The sequence below is a fragment of the Pipistrellus hanaki genome, assembly GCF_964339955.1.
Source record: "Pipistrellus hanaki genome assembly, chromosome: 14".
Lineage (NCBI taxonomy): Eukaryota > Metazoa > Chordata > Mammalia > Chiroptera > Vespertilionidae > Pipistrellus > Pipistrellus hanaki.
Window position 1 is genome coordinate 18,244,865 of NC_140516.1, and position 20,336 is coordinate 18,265,200.

At 40.1% G+C, this 20,336-nt stretch overlaps 1 protein-coding gene across 3 annotated transcripts in view; it reads right to left on the reverse strand.

Moving 5' to 3' along the window:
• The window catches only part of CCAR1 (cell division cycle and apoptosis regulator 1), a 53,691-nt gene extending 38,855 nt beyond the window's left edge, over window positions 1–14,836 (reverse strand). The window contains exons 1-5 of one of the 3 annotated variants that reach the window (XM_084904243.1): window positions 14,747–14,836; window positions 13,452–13,562; window positions 7,737–7,909; window positions 7,296–7,340; window positions 2,819–2,851 (exon numbers count right to left, since the gene is read on the reverse strand). In XM_084904243.1, coding sequence (XP_084760369.1) covers window positions 2,819–2,851; window positions 7,296–7,340; window positions 7,737–7,909; window positions 13,452–13,524 — 324 coding nt within the window. In that variant the 5' untranslated portion in view covers window positions 13,525–13,562; window positions 14,747–14,836. Of the gene's footprint in view, window positions 1–2,818; window positions 2,852–7,295; window positions 7,341–7,736; window positions 7,910–13,451; window positions 13,563–14,620 lie in introns of all 3 variants that reach the window. The other 2 variants (XM_084904242.1, XM_084904244.1) reach the window with 2 other exon arrangements.
• Between the last annotated feature and the right edge of the window lie 5,500 nt (window positions 14,837–20,336).

A 20,336-nucleotide genomic window follows, 5' to 3' on the forward strand; every position in this document is an offset into this window, starting at 1 on the left:
GCTCACCAAACCTGGCCATGCAGGTGCGGCACAATCTCACTCATGTGAAATTTAAAAAAACACACAAAGATCTCAAAGAAACAGAACCAAATGGTGGCTGCCAGAGGAGTGTAGGGAAATAGGTGAAGGTGGTCAAAAAGTACAATCTTCCAATTACAAGATAAAAAAGTTCTGGGGATATAATGTACAGCATGAATATTTTATATAATAATCCTATATAATAAAGAGGTAATACGCAAATTGACCATGCCAGCACACAAGATGGCCAGCAGGGGAGGGCAGTTGGGGGCAACCAGGCCCGAAAGGGGAGGGCAGTTGGGGGGGGTCCATGCCTGTAGGGGAGAGAAGTTAGGGGGAACCAGGCCTGCAGGAAGGACAGTTGCGGGGACCAGGCCTTCAGGGGAGGGCAGTTGGAAGGGACAAGGCCTGCAGGAAAGGGCAGTTAGGGGCGACCAGGCTGGCAAGGGAGGGCAGTTGGGGACGACTAAGCCTACGGGGAGGAGAGTTAGGGGTGACCAAGCCTGAAGGGGAGGGCAGTTAGGCTAGCAAGGGAGTGATTAGGGGGTGATTAGCTGGCAGGCAGAAGCAGTTAAGGGAAATCAGGCAGGCAGGTGAGTGGTTGGGAGCCAGCAGTCCTGGATTGTGAGAGGGATGTCCAACTGTCCACTGGGATAGGGCCTATTGGGCAGAACATCCCTTGAGGGTTCCAGACTGGAGAGGGTGTAGGCTGGGCTGAGACACCCCCCCCTTCCCCATGCACAAATTTTGTGCACCGGGCCTCTAGTAGTTAATAAAACTATTGTATATTTGAAAGTTGCTAAGAGAAGTCTTAAGTCCTCATCAAAAGGGAAAAAATGTATAACTATGTAAAAGTAATTATTTAATCAAATTTACTTTGGTAATAATCATTTTACTATGTATGTAAAATCATATTGTACCTATAAAGTAATACAATGTTATATGTCAATTACATATTAACAAAACTAGGGAACAATAAAAATGTTAACAGTTGCATTGGTCTTTTCTGGCACTATCAAGCATGAATACAACACATTGACCCGAAACCAGTTTGGCTCACTGGATAGCATCAGTCTGCGGACTGAAGGGTCCCGGGTTCTATTCCGGTCAAGGGCATGTACCTTGGTTGTGGGCACATCCCCAGTGGGAGGTGTGCAGGAGGCAGCTGATCAATGTTTCTCTCGTTAATGTTTATAGCTATCTATCCCTCTCCCCTCCTCTCTGTAAAAAAATCAATAAAAATATATTTTAAAAAAACACACACACATTGATTAAAACATCTGCAAAGAAAGAGAAATAATATCAAAATAAAGGATCAATCATCCTATTCTTCAAGTCAAACCATGGGATTTATTTTACACCTACTCAATAAAGCTAGTCTCCAAGCTCAAAAATTTTAAAAAATAAAAGCAAAATCTTATATTTGTACAGTAAAAGAACTCAGCATTTCTTAAACTACAATCACAAAACTTTAACACATTAATGGTTTATGGGCAGACTTTGGGAAACGTTATTCTAAGAAAAGATAGCTTTTCTACTTAATTTGGAAATTCTATTATTAGAGATTGAAAATATGAAACATGTTACATTTTATTTCTTTAATAATAACAACAAAGTTTGAGGTTGATTGTCCATTTGAAGTGTACTTAAAAAAAAACAAAAAACTAAAAGATTCAAGAAAAAAGAGGCATAAAAAGTTATATAGTAAAGAGCTCCTCTCCTATTCCTATTGCTCAGCTGCTCATTCCCTAACCATGGATGCAATATATATTAGAGATTCTGCTTTCTTTTGAACAGTTGCACAGTATTTCACTCAAAGTACATAACAAGGGTCAGTGAACTATGGCACATGGAAAGATATTCAACACACAGCTTATGATTTTTGTACTGTACACAAGCCAAGGATAGTTTTTACACTTTATAAGGGTTATAAAAAAGAAAAAAGAAATGCAAGAGATTTTAAGTGACCCATAAAGCCTAAAGTAAACATTACATATCCCAAGTTCAAAAAAAAATTTTCTTTTAATTGATTTCAGAGGAGATAGAAACAGCAATGATGAGAGAGAATCAATGATCGACTGCCTCTTGCATGCCCCCTACAGGGTTAGAGCCCACAATTGGGGCATGTTCCTTGACATAGTTTCCAACCATGACCTTCTGGTTCATAGGTCAAAGAACAACCACTGAGCAACACTGGCTAGGCGAAAAAATTTTAATGTTACTAAAAATTAAGCTGATAATGTAAACAGTTACTTCACCTTTAAGGTCAACCTTAAAAAGACATGTAATGTGTACAAAAATTTCCTAAAAATATTCGTTCAAAGAAAATATAAATGCCAGCATCAGTATTAAGTTTAAAATAAGAACTTATACTAATATTTATTCAAACTAGATCACAGTTCAATCTGCAATCAAAAGCGATAAAAAACAGCCGAAACCGGTTTGGCTCAGTGGTAGAGTGTCGGTCTGAGGACTGAAAGGTCCCAGGTTTGATTCCGGTCAGGAGCATGTGCATTGGTTGCGGGCACATCCCCGGTGGGGGGTGTGCAAGAGGCAGCTGGTCAATGTTTCTCTCTCATCGACGTTTCTAGCTCTCCATCTCTCTCCCTTCCTCTCTGTAAAATCAATAAAATATATTTAAAAAAAAAAAAAAGCTATAAAAAACAAAAACATACTTTTCATTTTTATTTAGCATAGTGCTAAACTAATATGTGAATCCAAAAAATATTAATTTTTCAACCCTCAAAGAAAAACTTTGCTCTATTCTTCATTCAGATATACAAAAGAAAATCAAACTAACCTGTGTTAAAAGGGTCTGCTGAGGTTGCTGCAACTGAAAATAGAAAACACAAACAGGAAAGAAAAAAGAAAAGGATCAATCAAAATTATTTCATATATGCTTTCTTCATTTAAGAAAAAATTTCTATTATGTGGCTACTTCTAATTGAGAAATATGTAAAAAGTAATAGGTCATTAGGTATAAAGTTTCCTACAGATAATTTCAACAACTGCAGAACTGATACATAACTAACTCATTCAAAAAAGTAAGAAAGTCATCTTTTTTTTATTTTATAAGAATAACACTCACAGAAAACCTCTCTAAGTCCCCACTGGGGAAGATTTCTAATTATGTCACATGTTAATTAACATGTGACATAAATTATTCAGTATCATTCATATGCTACTTGTATCAAAGTATCACTGGCTATCCAATTCATACATATGCCCATAAAATGAGAAGCACTCCTGAATGTCTGTTTTGCCACAAAATTGGAATTATAAAAGACAAAACAGTCTGACCTAATTTCTCCAGCAATAGCTAAGTATAGTATTACCATAAAGTAGAAGGAATTGGTATAAAGGGAGAATATTTATTTTTAAAGAATTATATTATTTTTTTAAATATATCTTTTTTTTATAATCTTTTTTTTTTTCCCCCCAGAGAGGAAGGGAGAGGGAGAGAGAGAGAAACATCAATGATGAGAGAAAATCATTGATCAGCTGCCTCCTCACACCCCCTACTGGGGATCAAGCTCTAACCCAGGCATGTGACCTTGAATGGAATTGAACCTGGGACACCCTTCAGTACACAGGCCGACGCTCTATCCACTGAGCAAAACCAGCTAGGGCTTAATATATTTCTTTATTGATTTCAGAAAGGAAAGGAGAGGGAGAGAGAGAAACATCAATGATGAGAGAGAATCATTGATCGGCTGCCTCCTGCACAAACCCTACTGGGGAACGAGCCCATAACTTGGGTATGTGCCTTTGGTCATATTTGAACCTGGGGCCCTTCAGTCTGCTCTATCCACTGTGCCAGAAAAATCCACTGTGCCAAACTGGCTAGGCCTAAAGGGGGAAATTTTAAAACTCTGGAATAGAAACTTGACTTAAGCTAGGCTAAAAGAACCTATATGAAGTTCTAATTCAAAACAGTTTACATGGAATCACCATGATTTATAGGTTAAATCTAGCAAATTACCATTTTTTCTCTAAGTCAAAAATGAATGATATTCTGTTATCCTATATAATAAAAGGTTAATATGCAAATTGTCCTGAGAGTTCGACTAACCAGGAATTCAACCACTTGCTATGATATGTGCTGATCACCAGGGGGCGGCATGGAACAAATGAAGGCTCCAGCTGGTAGCCAGGGGAAGGAAGGCCCGAATCATTGGCCAGGCATAGTGATCCTACCTATGCACAAATTTTATGCACTGGGCCTCTAGTTCTTCAGTAAGAAAATGTGTGGGATATTTTTGGTTTTGGTTTTAAAATAATACTCAATGACCTGGCTGAATGGTCAGTTGGTTGGAATGTTATCCCATGCACCAAAACGATTGCAGGTTTTATTCCCAGTTAGGGCACATGCTTGGGATTCAAGTCCAATACCTGGTTGGGATACATACAGGAGGCAATGAATAGATGTTTCTCTCTCAAAACAATATATCTCTCTCTTGCTCTAAAAATCAATAAAAAAGATATCCTTCTGTGAAGATTTAAAAAATAGTAAGAGCTTTTAATTTTTTAGGCACATGTGTCAAACACAAGGCCTGCGGGCCAAATCCAGCCCGCCAGGCCTTGCAATGTGGCCCGCACCGCGCTGTCATCACTGCACTCCGCTGTCAGTTTATGACATTGTCAGTTTATGACTGTTCAGTAAACCATTCGGCTCGCGATTTAGGCTGGATTTTAGATTTTGGCCCCTTCTCTGATTGAGTTCGACACCCCTATTTTTAGGGATCAGATAGGGAAAAAAGATATATGTTCATTTTTGTTTGTAAAGGTGTAATTTAGTAAATTGTTGTAGAGAGAATAAAGTTCCTTATATTTATAAATAAGTACTTAAAGAATTAGAGGTTTCAAACAAAAAGGCTATAAAAATTTTGTTTTTTCATCAGTTCATTTGGTCCCATGTAATCCTTTTTTTTTTTTTTTTAATTGATTTCAGAAAGGAAGAGGGAGAGGTAGAAACACCAATGATGAGAGAATGATTGATTGCCTCCTGTATGACCCATAGTGGGGAACAAGCCAGCAACTCCAACATGTGCCCTTGACCTGAATCGAAACCTGGGACTCTTCATTCCACAGGCCGATTGCTCTATCCACTGAGCCAAACGGGCTAGAGCCCATCTAATTCTTGATCTGTTTGATCTTGGGTTGGTGCTTTTACGAACCCATCAGCTTCTCCATTAGTTCTAGAATTCTTACTCAGTCCAGTGGTATAAAGTTACTAAGCAATGTCATTAGAAGTATGTACTCCAAAGTGACTGTCATAATCCTCTCCATGAGTCTGTGAAACAGTTCTTGGTTGAAGATGAAGCACTTCAGCTGACTGCAAGAGCTTTCAGGAAAGCCTCAAAGTAAAACAGTAACTTTGCTGCCTTTATTAAAAGTCCAGATATCTCAGCGATAGGCTGTTAAGAAAACTTGGTTTTAAATCCATTCATCTGAACAGAATAAAAATTTATTAAAAAAAAAAAAAAAAAAAAAAAAAGCCGAAACCGGTTTGGCTCAGTGGTAGAGCGTCGGTCTGTGGACTGAAGGGTCCCGGGTTCGATTCCGGTCAAGGGCATGTACATTGGTTGAGGGCACATCCCCGGTGGGGTGTTTGCAGGGGGCAGCTGGTCAATGTTTCTCTCTCATCGATGTTTCTAGCTCTCTCTCTCTCTCTGTCCCTTCCTCTCTGTAAAAAATCAATAAAATATATTAAAGTGGAAAAAAAAGAAGGAAAAAAAAAAAAAGAGTGGCCGAACTGGTTTGGCTCAGTGGATAGAGCATCTGCTTGCGGACTGAAGGGTCCCAGGTTCAATTCAGGTCAAGGGCATGTACCTTGGTGTCAGGCACATTCCCAGTGTGGGGGTGTGCAGGAGGTAGCTGAACAATCTCTCTCTCTCATCGACGTTTCTAACTCTATCCCTCTCCCTTCCTCTCTGTAAATAATCAATAAAAATATATTTTAAAACAAAAGAGTAATGCCTTTTAAAAAATATATATTTTTAATTGTTTTCAGAGAGGGAGAGAGAGATAAAAACATCAATGATGAGAGAATCATCGATTGGCTGCCTCCTGCATGCCCCCTACTGGGGATCGAGCCTGCAACCTGGGCATGTACTAGTATGTGCCCCGACTGGGAATCGGACTGTCACCACCTAGTTTGATGGGTTAATGCTTAACCACTGAGCCACGCCAGCCAGACAGTATTGCCTTTTTTTCAGTCAAAATAACTTTGAGTATTGGCCTTTTTATATGGTTCAACCTAACACATAATCTTTAGTAATATATTTATTTCATTAACAGTACTGAAATAAGTCTAAGGGTGTTCTGAAAACAAGAGAGCGAACTTTAACATCAATCTCGTCAATTTTTAGAAGTTTAAAGCAATTATTTGTGGTACAGTGTAATCTTCAGAGAAAATGCAATGCTTCTGAAACCCCAAAGGACTTAAGTCAAGGATGAAATTGGGGCATGGATCTAGCAATGAAAGCTTATAGACTGAGAACCCTGTTTCTCCACTGTGTCTTTGGATCCAAGTTTTTGGTCCCCCTCTTGTACTCTCTTTTCCTTTCCTGACCACTATACTTTCCTGTAGCTTGTTAAAGGCACTGAAAAAGAATGAAGACTACCTCTTAACTCTGGAGAAGTCCAGAATGGGTGCTTAGTCTAGAACTTATCTAGATTTCTACAGGGAAAGTGCTTTTCCCGGACAAGCTTCTCCTTAGGTTATTTCTCTTAGCTCTTCCTACATCACAGATATAAGACCTTGAGAAACACAATTAGAATACAAGCCTAGGGAAAGGGGACCAAAGAAACTTGCTTTTAGTCAGAAGTTTTCAAATTGGGCGTAGGGTGGGAACTACAAGAGTATGTTTCCTCCCATTTTCAACAGATTTATTTTAGTATTTTGTGTATTGGGTTTCAGTCTACAATATCTTTGGGGGGAAAAGGAAAAGTTGTGTTACTTTAAAAAAATAAAGGTTGAAAGCCAATGTCTATCTAGGGTTTAGGTTTCATATGGGAAAAAGCTTTTCGTTTTGAGTATTAGGGACAGATTACCCTCTGCATGCTTTCTTAGAAACATATGGCAAACACTGGCTGCTAGATGAAGATTTGGGTTTTCAGGACCTCTCTCCTATCTTTCTTTATCTTGAAGACATTCCTTTTTTACATATCCCAAAAGAATTCAAATCACATATTAAGGTAGCGGACAGGAAATAAATTGTGTATGAATTAAATTGGAAAAGACACACTCTTTAACAAGAAAGATGTAAACTAACCTGTTGTTGCACACTATACAAGGCCTGCTGAGGTTGTGAATATTGCTGGGGGGAAAAGATTTTTTAAAGAAAATATGCATATTAGTTTTATTCATTATCAAAAAGCAATATAAAAACAAGCATATAAATATATAAGCAGAATTATTCTAAAATTTTCTGGAACAGCTCAATGTCATCCAAAATAAACAAAATAGTGATTACACTCTGGGATCCAACAAGAACTGAATTTTGTTCAAATAATTAAGCTATATGAACTGCCAATTTAATAGTTTGACTATGCAACTATACTATGTCCTAGGTATATGTAATTTTTATCTCCAGAAAAAACTAAGCATAATAAAAACCCACAACCACTCATTCTTTAAAACTGAAGGTGCCTACCCTTGTTACACAGATTTAATAGTTTTCTAGGTCACATATCAAAACCTATTAGAGATTCACCTGTTGCAATGCAGCTGCTGCAGCTGCGGCTTGTTGCTGCAATGCTGCAGTTTGAGTTAACTGATAGTTTGCTGGGGTTTGCGTGGTAAGGCCTGCTGCCGCCAATGCAGTTTGCTGTGTATAAATAGTAGGAGATGCTCCAAGGAGTGATGGCTGCTGAACACCCAATGCAGCTAAAAAGAGATTAAAAGGAGGGGAGGGGACCAAGATTATTTCCAAGAATTTTCCATGACAGCTTAATTATGCATTATGGTCTGCCATGGTTTAATAAAAACATAGAGAAAAGTTTTCAGTAATGCTTGTAGAATTTAACTGATTAATAACAGATCCCAATCACTTTAATATTAAATGTTCATGTAATGAGACAAGAAAACATTCATCTACAAAATGAACCTAACCAACCTTACCTAAACCAAGAGGCTAAAAGTAACCACAAAAAGTATTTTAAAAAACAAAAAAATAGCACAAAACCATATTGCTTGGAGAGAGGGAAGTAAGTATTTTAGGAAGAGCAAAAAATAAATTATCTTACAATAAAATTCCTGTTTTATCTTGAAGCAGATGATAATAATATATTAAGGGCAATAATACTTCCTATTGAACAGAATATTCACTTACTTTTACTTTGCATTAAAAAAAAAGTTAAACTAAAAACAGACAAAAACAACACTTAAAAGCACAAAATTTTTAATTACAGTGCACTACTGTACTAAGCAATGAGAGCTAAAATTAATCACACAGAGACTAAAAATGATCTTTACATAGTCAAATAAGTGGGTGGAGGGCATATAATGACAGATTTAGGTACTTAATGTTTAATGGATGCTTAGGGCTAAAAGCTGAAGAGAACACAAGGAAGATTTTACTTGATGCTTTTATACAATTCCATTAAATGCAAACAACCAACCAATTAAAAATTACAGTGTTAGCCAAAACCGGTTTGGCTCAGTGGATAGAGCGTCGGTCTGCGGACTGAAAGGTCCCGGGTTCGATTTCGATCAAGGGCATGTTCCTTGGTTTCAGGCACATCCCCAGTGGGGGATGTGCAGGAGGCAGCTGATTGATTTTTCTCTCTTATAGATGTTTCTAACTTTCTATCCCTCTCCCTTCCTCTCTGTAAAAAATCAATAAAATATATTTTTTAAAATAAATAAATAAAAATAAGATTGATGTTCAACCACTAAGCAACACGTGCAGGCTACCCCATTAATCTTTTCTCTTATGCATTAAGGAAAGTCAGATGTTATAGATGGGCAGAAAGAGAAACCAGGACTAACTAAATGTATTTAATTAAACAGAAAGAAGTGGGGAACAGCTTAACACCAATGTCCGTTCAAAATTAGGTTAATTGCAATGAGAATAGAGAAAAGGTATACCGAAATCTAAGGCACAGATTCTAACTAGTGGATTCTGTTAACCTTCGGAACTTGTATGCAAAATTTCAGACCAGAAATTCCAGTTTTCATCAGATTTTCAAAAAAGGTTAAGAACCACTGTTCTAGGATAACAGAAGCAAAATTCTCATGAAATACAAAACAGGGAAAGATACTCGGAAAAGTTATTATTATTTAAAATTATAAACACCTCCTTCAGCCACCTGAGCTCCGACCTTAGATCTGCTCCGTTGCACTCTGCTGGTACCAATTTCCACAACTTTGGAAAGTACTGATAATTGCCACAGAAAAAAGGGCTCAGAACCAGAAAGTCTGTTTTTTTCCCAACAGCTTTTAGTGAGTTCTGGACTCACTTTTGTGTATATCTGAGAAATTACCCTTGCATATTTGCATATAGCTTTTTAGTCTCATGAATTATAATCAAATTCTGCAATATAATTCTGTAATTTGCAAAGCAAAAAAGTTATTACCCTCTGACTTAATCTTTCTGTCTATATAAGTGGCTAAACACTTGTCAGCAGGAGAACTTTTCCAATTATCCATATTGGAAGGTCTGTTCATTTATCTGATTCAGTATGTTTGTTGAAAGTCTCATGACGTACCTTAAAAATATGCTTATCATTATATATCAATAGTTCTACAAACTTGTGAAATGAGTCCTAAACGACTACAGGCTACTAGGTAAATATGTAAATTTAAGGGCTGTTTTGTTAAATGTTCAAGGACAAATATAAAATACATTATTTTCTAAAATGTAAAATCAGTTTCATATGAATGAAATGTTCATATTATAACATACTAGTAACTATTACATCCTGAATAAACAGACTATTTTAACCCAAAAGAGCCTCCATGTGTTTGAATGTTTTTGGTTATTTTTACTGTAGTTGACTTCTAATTTCATTCCACTGTGAAACAATGAATGGGTTACCAATGAGATCAAGAAAGAAATCAAAAACTTCCTGGAAACAAATGAAGATGAACAAACAATAGCCCAAAATCTCTGAGACACAGCAAAAGCAGTCCTGAGGGAAGTTCATAGCACTACAGACCTACCTCAAAAAAAAAAAAAAAAGATAGAAAAATCAACAATAAACTATTTAACCCTACAACTTAAAGAACTAGAAAGAGAACAAGAAGAAAAGTCCAGAGTAAGTAGAAGAAAATAAAAAATTAGAGCAGAAATAAATGACCAAAAAAAATCAATGAAACCAAGATCTTGTTATTTGAAAGGGTTAAAAAAATTTGATGAATTGTTAGCCAGACTTACCAAGAAACAAACAGAGAGAACCCAAATAAATAAAATCAGAACTGAGAGGAGAAGTAACCACTGACACCACAGAAATACAAAGGATTGTAAAGAAAATCTATGAACAACTATATGCCAACAAGCTGGACAAAGTGTAAAATGGAAAAATTCCTATTACACCATGGAATACTGAGCCGCAGTAAAAAAGAAGAATCTCTCATCTTTTAGACAGCATAGAGGGACCTGGAGAGTAGCATGCTAAGTGAAATAAGTCAGTCAGAGAAAGACAAGTATAACATGATCTCACTCGTATGTGGAATCTAAGTTACAAAATAAATTGATGAGCAGAGTGGATCCAGAGACATGAAAGCATGAGACAGAGTGCAGAAACTCTGGTGGCAGGGTGGTGGTGGAGGGGAGGGGGAGGGGCAAGAATCAACCAAGGACATTGTATGCATATGTGCATGGCCCATGGACATAGACAATGGGGCAGGGCAGGCCTGGGCCAGTGGGAGGTGAGGGGGGAAGGGGACAAAAAAAATCCTATATAATAAAAGGGTAATATGCAAATTGACCCTAATAGCAGAATGACAGGGAATGACTGGTCGCTATGACATGTATTAACCACCAGGGGGCAGATACTCAATGCAGGAGGATCTCCGCTCAGCCAAAGCTGGGCTGACAGCTGCAAGTGCAGTGGCTGTAGAGTGAACCCCTCCCACCTCCTCAGCAGCACTAAGGATGTCCGCCCTCAGCTTAAGCTGTTAGTTGGATATCTCCCGAGGGCTCCTGGGCTGCCAGAGGAATGTCTGACTGCCAGCTTAGGCCCAATCCCCCAGGGAGCAGGCCTAAGCCAGCAGGGGGACATCCCCCGAGGGGTCCTGGACTTCAAGAGGGCGCAGACCACGTTGAGGGACCCCCAAGTACATGAATTTTCACACACCAGGCCTCTAGTCCATAAATATTGTAATTTCCTACGGCACAAATACAAGCTATGCTTACACAAATCCCATTATTTACACATGATCCCTTTGTTGTCTCCTTTGTTCAGTCTTAAAATAAAAATAAAAGATAATAATATACATTTAAGAAATTATAATACTAATGTTAAAAACTACAGACAGTAGAATTCCACCATAACAGCTATTATACTTAAATAATACAGATATAAATTTAAAACAAATCACATGTTGAAAAGTCAGGTAATAACATGCTCAGTTTACCAAAATATCAGTACACAGTACTTGCTTTTGGACATACAGTAGTTGCTAATAGTTCCTATTTTATGAAAACTAAGTCAAACTATTATCTAACATAGAGGAGAAATACTTGAATCTGAAATATAATTTGTACCTTTATTTCATATTATTTCATATTCAGTTGCCAACAGAACTATTGATCATTTATTCCCCCCAAATCAAGAGTAATTAAAATAAAAACCTTTAAAGTACCCATTCCTTTAAGGAGAAAGGTCACCTACATAACTAGTCATGTCTATCAAATTTTAGATACCCAAGTTAGATGATCACAGTGTCTCAGTAATTGATCTCAAATTACAAAATAAATATTTTAAGTAAGTAAAATGCAGCAAAGAACAAGGAGTTTGGAAGTTTTATAGTTTTTCATATGTTAAGCTGACTGACCTAATAGATTTAATTATCAGATATATCATAAGAGAATAAGCTGAACTTTTCTGGATACTCAAAGAAACTCAAGTTTTCATTATGTAGAATCTTATTTAAAATTCAAACCACAAGTCAAGAAATAGTAAAAAAAAAAAAAAAAAATTCTTCCTAAGAGCAATGGGAAGAAGTTTACTGAAACAAAATTTTCAATGACATTATTTATTTTGAACATGTAAATTTCATTTGCTCCTTTTATACATTTTTCCTTTGCATGTTGAATTCTTTCAAGTTGGTTTTTCTACTTTCAATTCAAACTAAATACTAGTCATGTTCCCAGTAGGGGGCATGCAGGAGGCAGGCAATCAATGATGTTCCTCTCTCTCATTGATGTTTTCTATCTCTATTCCTCTCTCTAAAAATCAATAAAAATATATACTTTTTAAAAAGTACAGTCCAGCAGTCCAGGGGAGGAGGCAGTTAGAGCAACCAAAGGACTTGTATGCATGCATATCAGCATAACCAATGGACACAGACACTGGGGCAGTGGGAGCTTGCCCGGTGGGAATGGCTGGCAGGGAGAGGGTCAAGGGGGAGAAGAGAGCATATGACATATGTAAAATTTTACACAATAAATAAAAAAACTAGGAAAAAAAACATTAAAAAAGTAGAGTTGAGTCCACTTACACATAGATTTTTTTCAATAAATATGTACAATACTGAAAGTGTATTTCCTCTTATACTTTCAATAACATTTTCTTTTCTCTGGCTTACTTTAATGTAAGAAGCACTGTATCTAATACATATAACATACAAAACGTGTTGATCAACTGTTTGTGTTATCAGCAAGGCTTCCCATCAACAGCAGGCTACTGGCTATTAGTAAAGTTTAAGTTTTGGGGTAGTCAAAAGTAGTAGTACAGGATTTTCCCTGGGATGGTTCCATATGCCTAACCATTTCCCTTGTTCAAAGGTTAACTGTATGACTTCTGAATACTGACACCTTAAGCTGCCAAATGATTCTGGTAACCTCTAATGAATGAGTGGCTGCTAACCTCTAGCATAATTAAATCAACCAGGTCAATCAACTTAAAGTGTTTTTTTTGTTTGTTTATTAAATTATTATCTGTGTACATATTTTAACATTGCCCCCCCCTATAAATACCCTCCCTCCCCAGAGTTTTGTGTCCATTGGTTAACTTAACGTTTTTAAAAATATAAAACTTTCCAAACGGCTGTGTAAAACAGGGTGTGCGTTTTTGCTAGTTAACCCATGACTTTAAAAAAAAAAAAAAAAAAAGCTTCACAGACAAAATTAAAAGACATATCCTTTGCACATGTCACAGTATTATGCATAGCCTGACTCCTTTACACCATGCAGCCCGCTCCCTCGTCATCCCCGCCCCCCATTTACAGGGCATGAACATGGTACAGCGTTCAGGAGCCTGACCTGGCTGAGACACTGCAGTGGCTGTAAACTGAGTAGCCCATGGCGGATTCTTCTGTCCTCCAAACTGAGCCATGGGGAAACCTTCGCCTGCTTGTCTTCTATAGCAGCGATCTGTTAAGAAAGGATCCAACATGTGAAGGGTCAGGCAAACCAGACATATCACAAAAGAAACGTTCCCTTTGGGAAGATGCCCTTGACAATAACAAGGGGCAGGTGAAGGTCCGATTTGTACACCGGGTAGTTCACAAAAGTATCCAACCTCGACACGTGTGACGTTCGGGGCAGACTCACAAGACGGACACTTCTTTCTGCGGCTACAAACTGTCACATTGAAACAAGGCCGTCTGCTGTTAATCTACCCGATTCTCAGCAGCAAGCAGCGCGCAGCTTTACGGCCACGGGAAACAGAGCCTGCATGCTGCTTCTGGCCATGAGTCAGGGGGGGTTCAAAGGGGGTGTTCCCAAGAACGGAAACTGGAAGTCAGCGAGGAAAAAGTATTCAAGAATACAATGAAAATAACGAACATCTGCATGCTTTCTCAAACAGGTGAGAAACGAGGGGTCCCTGTCCTCTCCCCTCCCTCGAGGGAAAAGACAGTTGAAATAACGGATGCCCTTTACAGAAGCATCGCGAAATCCTCATCTCCCCCGCCCCGCCCCCCCCCCAAAAAAAAAAAATTCAAGCCAGAAAAGGCGCAGCTCTCAGCCCGCGCACCCTGTCCTCCTCCCGCGACTCGGAGGAGCCAGGGCTCTGCCATCCATCTTCCTCCCCGGCTCCGGCTCCGGCTCCGGCTCCTCGCGGGCTTCAGACCCGGGAAGGCGGACCCCTGCGTCCCCGGAGAGGAAGAGCGCGCGCCCCGGTCCCCGGAACCCCCGGGCCGCACGAAGGAAGCCGTCATCTCCCTCCCCAAACCCACGGCGCCCCGCGGGGTCCCCACGCCCCGGCCCGGCGACCAGGGCGCTGAAGCCGCAACAAGGGCCCAAGAGCGAGGGATGGAGGCCGGCCATCCCATCGCCTCGGCCGAGGCGGAGGGGCGCCGCGGGAGCCTCTCGGGGACCCCGGGGGGAGGGGAAAGCCCGAGTGGGGGAAGGGCCGGCCGCGCGGGGCCTGCTCCGACCCGCACAAAAGGGGCCGCGTCCCTCCCGCCCCGGCCCCACGAGGAGCCCACCGTCGTCAGCCCGGGGACGCCGTGCTACCACCGCGGCCGCCGCCGGCCCTTCCGCGGGCCGATAGGACGCTGAGAGCCCGGCCTCCGCCGGCGCCGCTTCCCGGGAGAGGAGGACCGGACCTTCACCTGAATCGGCTGCCGGCTAACGCCGAAGCCATTTCAAACCCGTCAGCCTCTGGCGCATGCGCCAGCTCCCCCCCTTCCTCCGCGCCGCTCCCTCCTCCTACCCATCGCCCCGCGGGCGGGCGGCGCCGGCGTGCGTGCTGCGTGCGCGTGCGCGCTCCCGCCGGTCTCGCGGCGCAGCTGGAACCCGAGCGCGCCCGCGGAAGGTTACCGCCGCCGCGCCTAACAATGAGCGACAATGAGCCCGCCCGCCCCGCCGCGCGTGTCCAGGCGCGAGCTCCGTGGGAAAAGCTTTCCGAGGGAGGGAAGAGGAGGGAGGGAGGATTTGAAGGCGGGGGAGGTGGGATATCACGTGATCGCGTGAGCCCGCCGCCATTTTGTGGGGGTTTTTTTCCTCCCCTCCCCCCCCCCTTTTTTTTTTTTTTTTGTTAACTCTTTCAAGTACTTGGAAGAATGGATCTATCCTGTGGCATCTCCCTAACTTTTAATAATTTGAGATTCACCTAACATGTAATTCACTGTTTTACATATTTTATGTTATACAATTCACAATTAGTATATTCATAAGGTTGTGCAACCATCATGTCTATATATATATTATATACATGTATATACTAGAGGCCTGGTGCACGGATTCGTGCACCAGTGGGGTCCCTCTGCCTGGCCTTCGGATATCTCCCAGTCCCAGATTGCGAGAGGGCATAATCCAGGCCAAGGGACCCACTGGTGCATGATTGGGACTGCTGGAGGGCTCCAGGGCATCCCCACGACCCCCCACCCCCCTCCAATCAACAGGACCCCAGCAGCAAGCTAACCTACTGGATGGAGCATCTGCCCCCTGGTGGTCAAGTGCACATCATAGCTACTGTTCGAACGGTTGATTAGGTTTTTATGTATTAGGTTTTTATGTTTATATATTTATTTATTTATTCAGACAGGAAGGGAGAGGGAGAGGTAGAAACATCAATGATGAGAGAGAATCATTGATTGGCTGCCTCCTGCGTCCTCCAGATTGCAGGGTCAAGCCCATAACCCAGGCCTGTGCCCTGACCAGGAGTACAAACTGTGACCTCTTGGTTCACAAGTCAATGCTCAACTACTGAACCACTCGAGCGCAGGGCTTAATAGTATCTTTTCATGCACAATGTTACTGATTTTTCTTGAAGTTGAACTTAGGTATTTTTTTTCTTGTGTTGCTTCTCCTTTTAGTGTCATACATAAGGTCCTATTGCCAAATCCAAGGTCATAAAGATTTACCTCTATGTTTTCTTCTAAGAGTTGTTTAGTTTCGCTTTACATTTAGATTACTGATCCACTTTATTATTTTTTAAAGATATATATTTTATTGATTTCAGAGAGGAAAGGAGAGGGAGAGAGAAACATCAATGGTAAGAGAAAATTATGGATTGGGTGCCTCCTGAACAGCCCCTATTGAGAATTAAACGCACAACCTGGGCATGTGTCCTGAATGGGAATCGAACCCTGGACCTCTTGGTCCATAGGACAACACTCAGTCCATTGAGCCACACCAGCTGGGCTCACTTATCGATTTAAGATTAATTTTTGTATGTAGTCTGAGTTGAATCCAGTTCACACTTTTGCATGTGGATATCCACTTGTCTCAAAACCAATTGTTGAAAAGTCTATTCTTTACCAATTTGATGGTTTTAGCATCGCTGTCAAAAATCAATTGCCCACATATAAATAGGTTCATTTCTGGAATCTAAATTCTCTTCCATTGGTGCCACATCTATAATTTCTGTGGCTTTTTAGAAGCCTTGTGAAGTGAAAGTCGTCCAACTTTTCCCCAAGATGGTTTTGGCTCTTCAGGGTTTCTTGCAATCCCACATGAATTTTAGGACCAGATTCTCCGGTTCTGCAAAAATGGCAGCTGGAATTTTAGTGGGCGTTGTTTTGAATCTGTAGATAAATTTGGGGAGTATTCCCATCTTAACAATATTAAGTATTGATTCCATGAATGTGAGATGTCTTTCCATTTATTTAGGTCTTCTTTCATTTCTTTTTTTTTTTTTTATTCTTTCAACATGTTTTATAGATTTCAGAGTTCAAATGTTGTACCTCCTTGATTAAATTTTATTTTCCAACTACTTTATTCTTTTTTTTAAAAAAAAATTTTAAATTGATTTCAGAGAGAGGAGAAGGGAGAGAGGGAAAGGGAAAGAAATCTTAATGTGAGAGTGAAACATCAACTGGCTGCCTGCCCTGCCTAGGGATTGAGCTACAAACCTGGGCACGTGCCTTGACCATGAACCGAACCAACGACATTCAACCAACTGAGTCACACCAACTAGGGCACTATTTTATTCTTTTTTTTTTTTTTAACAAATATATTTTATTGATTTTGTACAGATAGGGAGAGAGATAGAGAGTTAGAAATATCGATGAGAGAGAGTCATCGATCAGCTGCCTCTTGCACACCCCCTACTGGGGATATGCCCGCAACCAAGGTACATGCCCTTGACCAGAATCGAACCCGGGACCCTTCAGTCCCCAAGCCGACGCTTTATCCATTGAGCCAAACCGGTTTCGGCTATTTTATTCTTTTTGATGGTATTGTAAATGGAACAGTGTTTTGTGGGGTTTTTTTTAATTGTTTAAAATATCACATGTCTCCTTTTCCCCCCATTGACCTCTCCTTGGCCGTCCCACTGGCCCCTCTCTCCCTCCCACCCCCCCACATGCCCTCATTCCCCCCCCCCCTACTGTCTGTGTCCATGGGTTATGCATATATACAAGTCCTTTGGTTGCTCTCTTACCCCCCCTCCCTGGAACTGCTTTCTTAATATCATTTTTGGATTACTTATTACTAGTGTAAAGGAATACAATTGATTTTACTCTGTTGATATTTTTGCAACTTTGTTGAATTAGTATATTAGCTCTAATTCTTTAGGATATTCTATATATAAAATATATCATCTGTGAATTGAGGTAGTTTTACTTCTTTCTTTCCAATTTGAATGCTTTTTAGTTCTTTTTTTCAAAGTGCTGTAGCTAGCACTTCCAGTCTAATTTTGAATACGAGTGGTGAGATCAGACCTCCTTGTTTTATTCTTGATTTTAAAGGGAAAACTTAAGTCTTTCACCATTAAGTATGATTATAGCTGTGGATTTTTCTCTTCTATTCCTAGTTTATTGACTGTTTTCGTCATGAAGGGTTTGGATATTGCCAAATTGTTTTTCTTTATCAATTGAGATTGTCATATGGATTTTTCCTTCATTTTATTGAAATGGAATTTTACATCAATTGAGTTTTGCATGTTTATTCATCCTTGAATTCCTGAGATAAATCCCACTTAGTTATCTATACATATAAAAGGCTAAGGGACTGACAGTTTGACTGAACAGCAGGTATATATGACGCACACTGGCAATTTAAAAATAAACATTGACTCACACATGCATGATACGTGTAAAGGACCCTTTCCTCCTTCCTACTTGGGAGTCCACTCTGTGGAACTCTCCCTCCCCCCATGTGGGGGTCTGTAGTTGTTCTTCAATAAATCTCCCCCTTTGCTATAAAAAAATAAAAAGCTCTCACTGACGCCAATTGTATGTGTGTTTTAATTTTATAATACTATATTATATATACAATTTTGACATGTACTTTTTTGCAGTAATGTAATTATCGTATGAATCTTCTAATTAATTTTCTTTCAATATGCACAAATCTGTGCACTGGACCACTAATAATATATAATCATTTTTATATGCTACTAGATTTGGCTTGCTATGATAGTATTTTTTTTAAAGAATGTTAGTATATACAAGGTGTCCCAAAAAATGTATACACACTTTAGCAGCTGATAGCTCAATTTTGAAAATTAATTTTATTTATTTATTTTTGTTAATCCTCACAAGATGATATTTTTCCCATTGATTCTTAGAGAGAGTGAAAGGGAAGAAGTGGGCAGGGCGGGGGGGGGCACATTGATATAAGAGAGACACATCAGTTGTTGCCCCCACATGTGCCCCAATGGGGCCAAGGATCAAGCCTGCAACCCAGGTACATGCCCTTGACCAGGAATCAAATCCGCAACCCTTCTGCAAAGTGGACATACAGATGGCCAAGAGACATATGAAAAAATGCTCAAAATCACTAATCATCAGAGAGATGTAAATTGAAACGACAATGAGGTATCACCTCACACCTGTCAGAATGGCTACAGTTAACAAACCAGCAAATGACAAGTGCTGGAGAGAATGTGGAGTAAAGTGAATCCTAGTACACTACTGGTGGGAATGCAGACTGATACAGCCATTGTGGAAAACAGTATGGAGTGTCCTCAAAAAATTAAATATAGAACTGCCATTTGACCCAGGGATCCCACTTCTAGGAATATATTCTAAGAGACCAGATACACCAATCCGAAAGAATGTATGCCCCCTATGTTCATAGCATCACAATTTACAATAGGTAAGATCTGGAAACAGCCCAAGTGCCCATCAGTAGATGAGAGGATAAAAAAAAAAAGCTGTGGTACATTTTCTCCATGGAATACTATGCAGGAATGAAAAAGAAGGGTCTCTTACCCTCTGAGACTGCATGGAAGGACCTGGAGAGTATTATGCTAGTCAGAGAAAGACAAGTACCACATGATCTCACTTATATGTGGAATCTAATGAACAAAATAAACTGTTGAACAAAATATATCCAGAGACATAGAAGCATGGAACAGACTGCTGAATCTCAAATAGAAGGCAGGGCTGGGAATATTTAACTCAAAGAACTTGTATGCATGGACACAGACAATATGAGTGGTGAATGAGGGAGGAGAAGGTGGGAAAAGGAGACATATGTAATATTTTCAACAATAAAGAATCATTGATTAGTAGCCTCCTGTTGCCTATTGGGAATCAAGCCCACAACCTGGGTCTGTGCCCTGATCTGGAATTGAACTATGATCTCTTGGTTTGTGGATTGAGGTTCAATCATAGAGCAAAACCAGCCAGGCTATACTTTTTGAATTTTGTACCAAATGACATGTTAAATTTTTAAAAAATTAAGTTTCATTCCCTTTAAGCCAGCATTTTAGTGTTCAGCATAGTAAAAAGCTGGAAACAATAAAAATGCTCAATAGGAGTGATAAAATTATGGGACATTAATATGCTTGAACACTCTGTAGGTATTAAAAGTGATAGGACATTTGAGACAGTCTTCATGGAAAGTCACTGTGGTTCCATGCTTCAACAGTGCTTGGACGGAACCCGGCGCTGACCCATCCCAGCCAGCTGCCCAGATCTAGCCTTCTGCCACCCTCCTCACAGAGCCCTCCATCAGTCCCAAGGCCCCCGCCATCACTCCAGTGCTGTCCAGCCGCCTCTCCTTAGCCACCCACCAGTTCAATGACCGGGTCCACCTTGCAGGTGGGCCAGAACTGCCACCTGCACTCGGAGGCCTGATCAACTTGGAGCTCTAGTTTCCTGTATCTACCTGTCCATGTCTTACTACAATGACCGTGATGATGTGGTTTTGAAGAACTTGGCCATATTTTAATTCCCCAACCTCATGAGGAGAGGGAACATGCTGAGAAACTGATGAAGCTGCAGCCCAACGAGTTGGCTGAATCTTCCT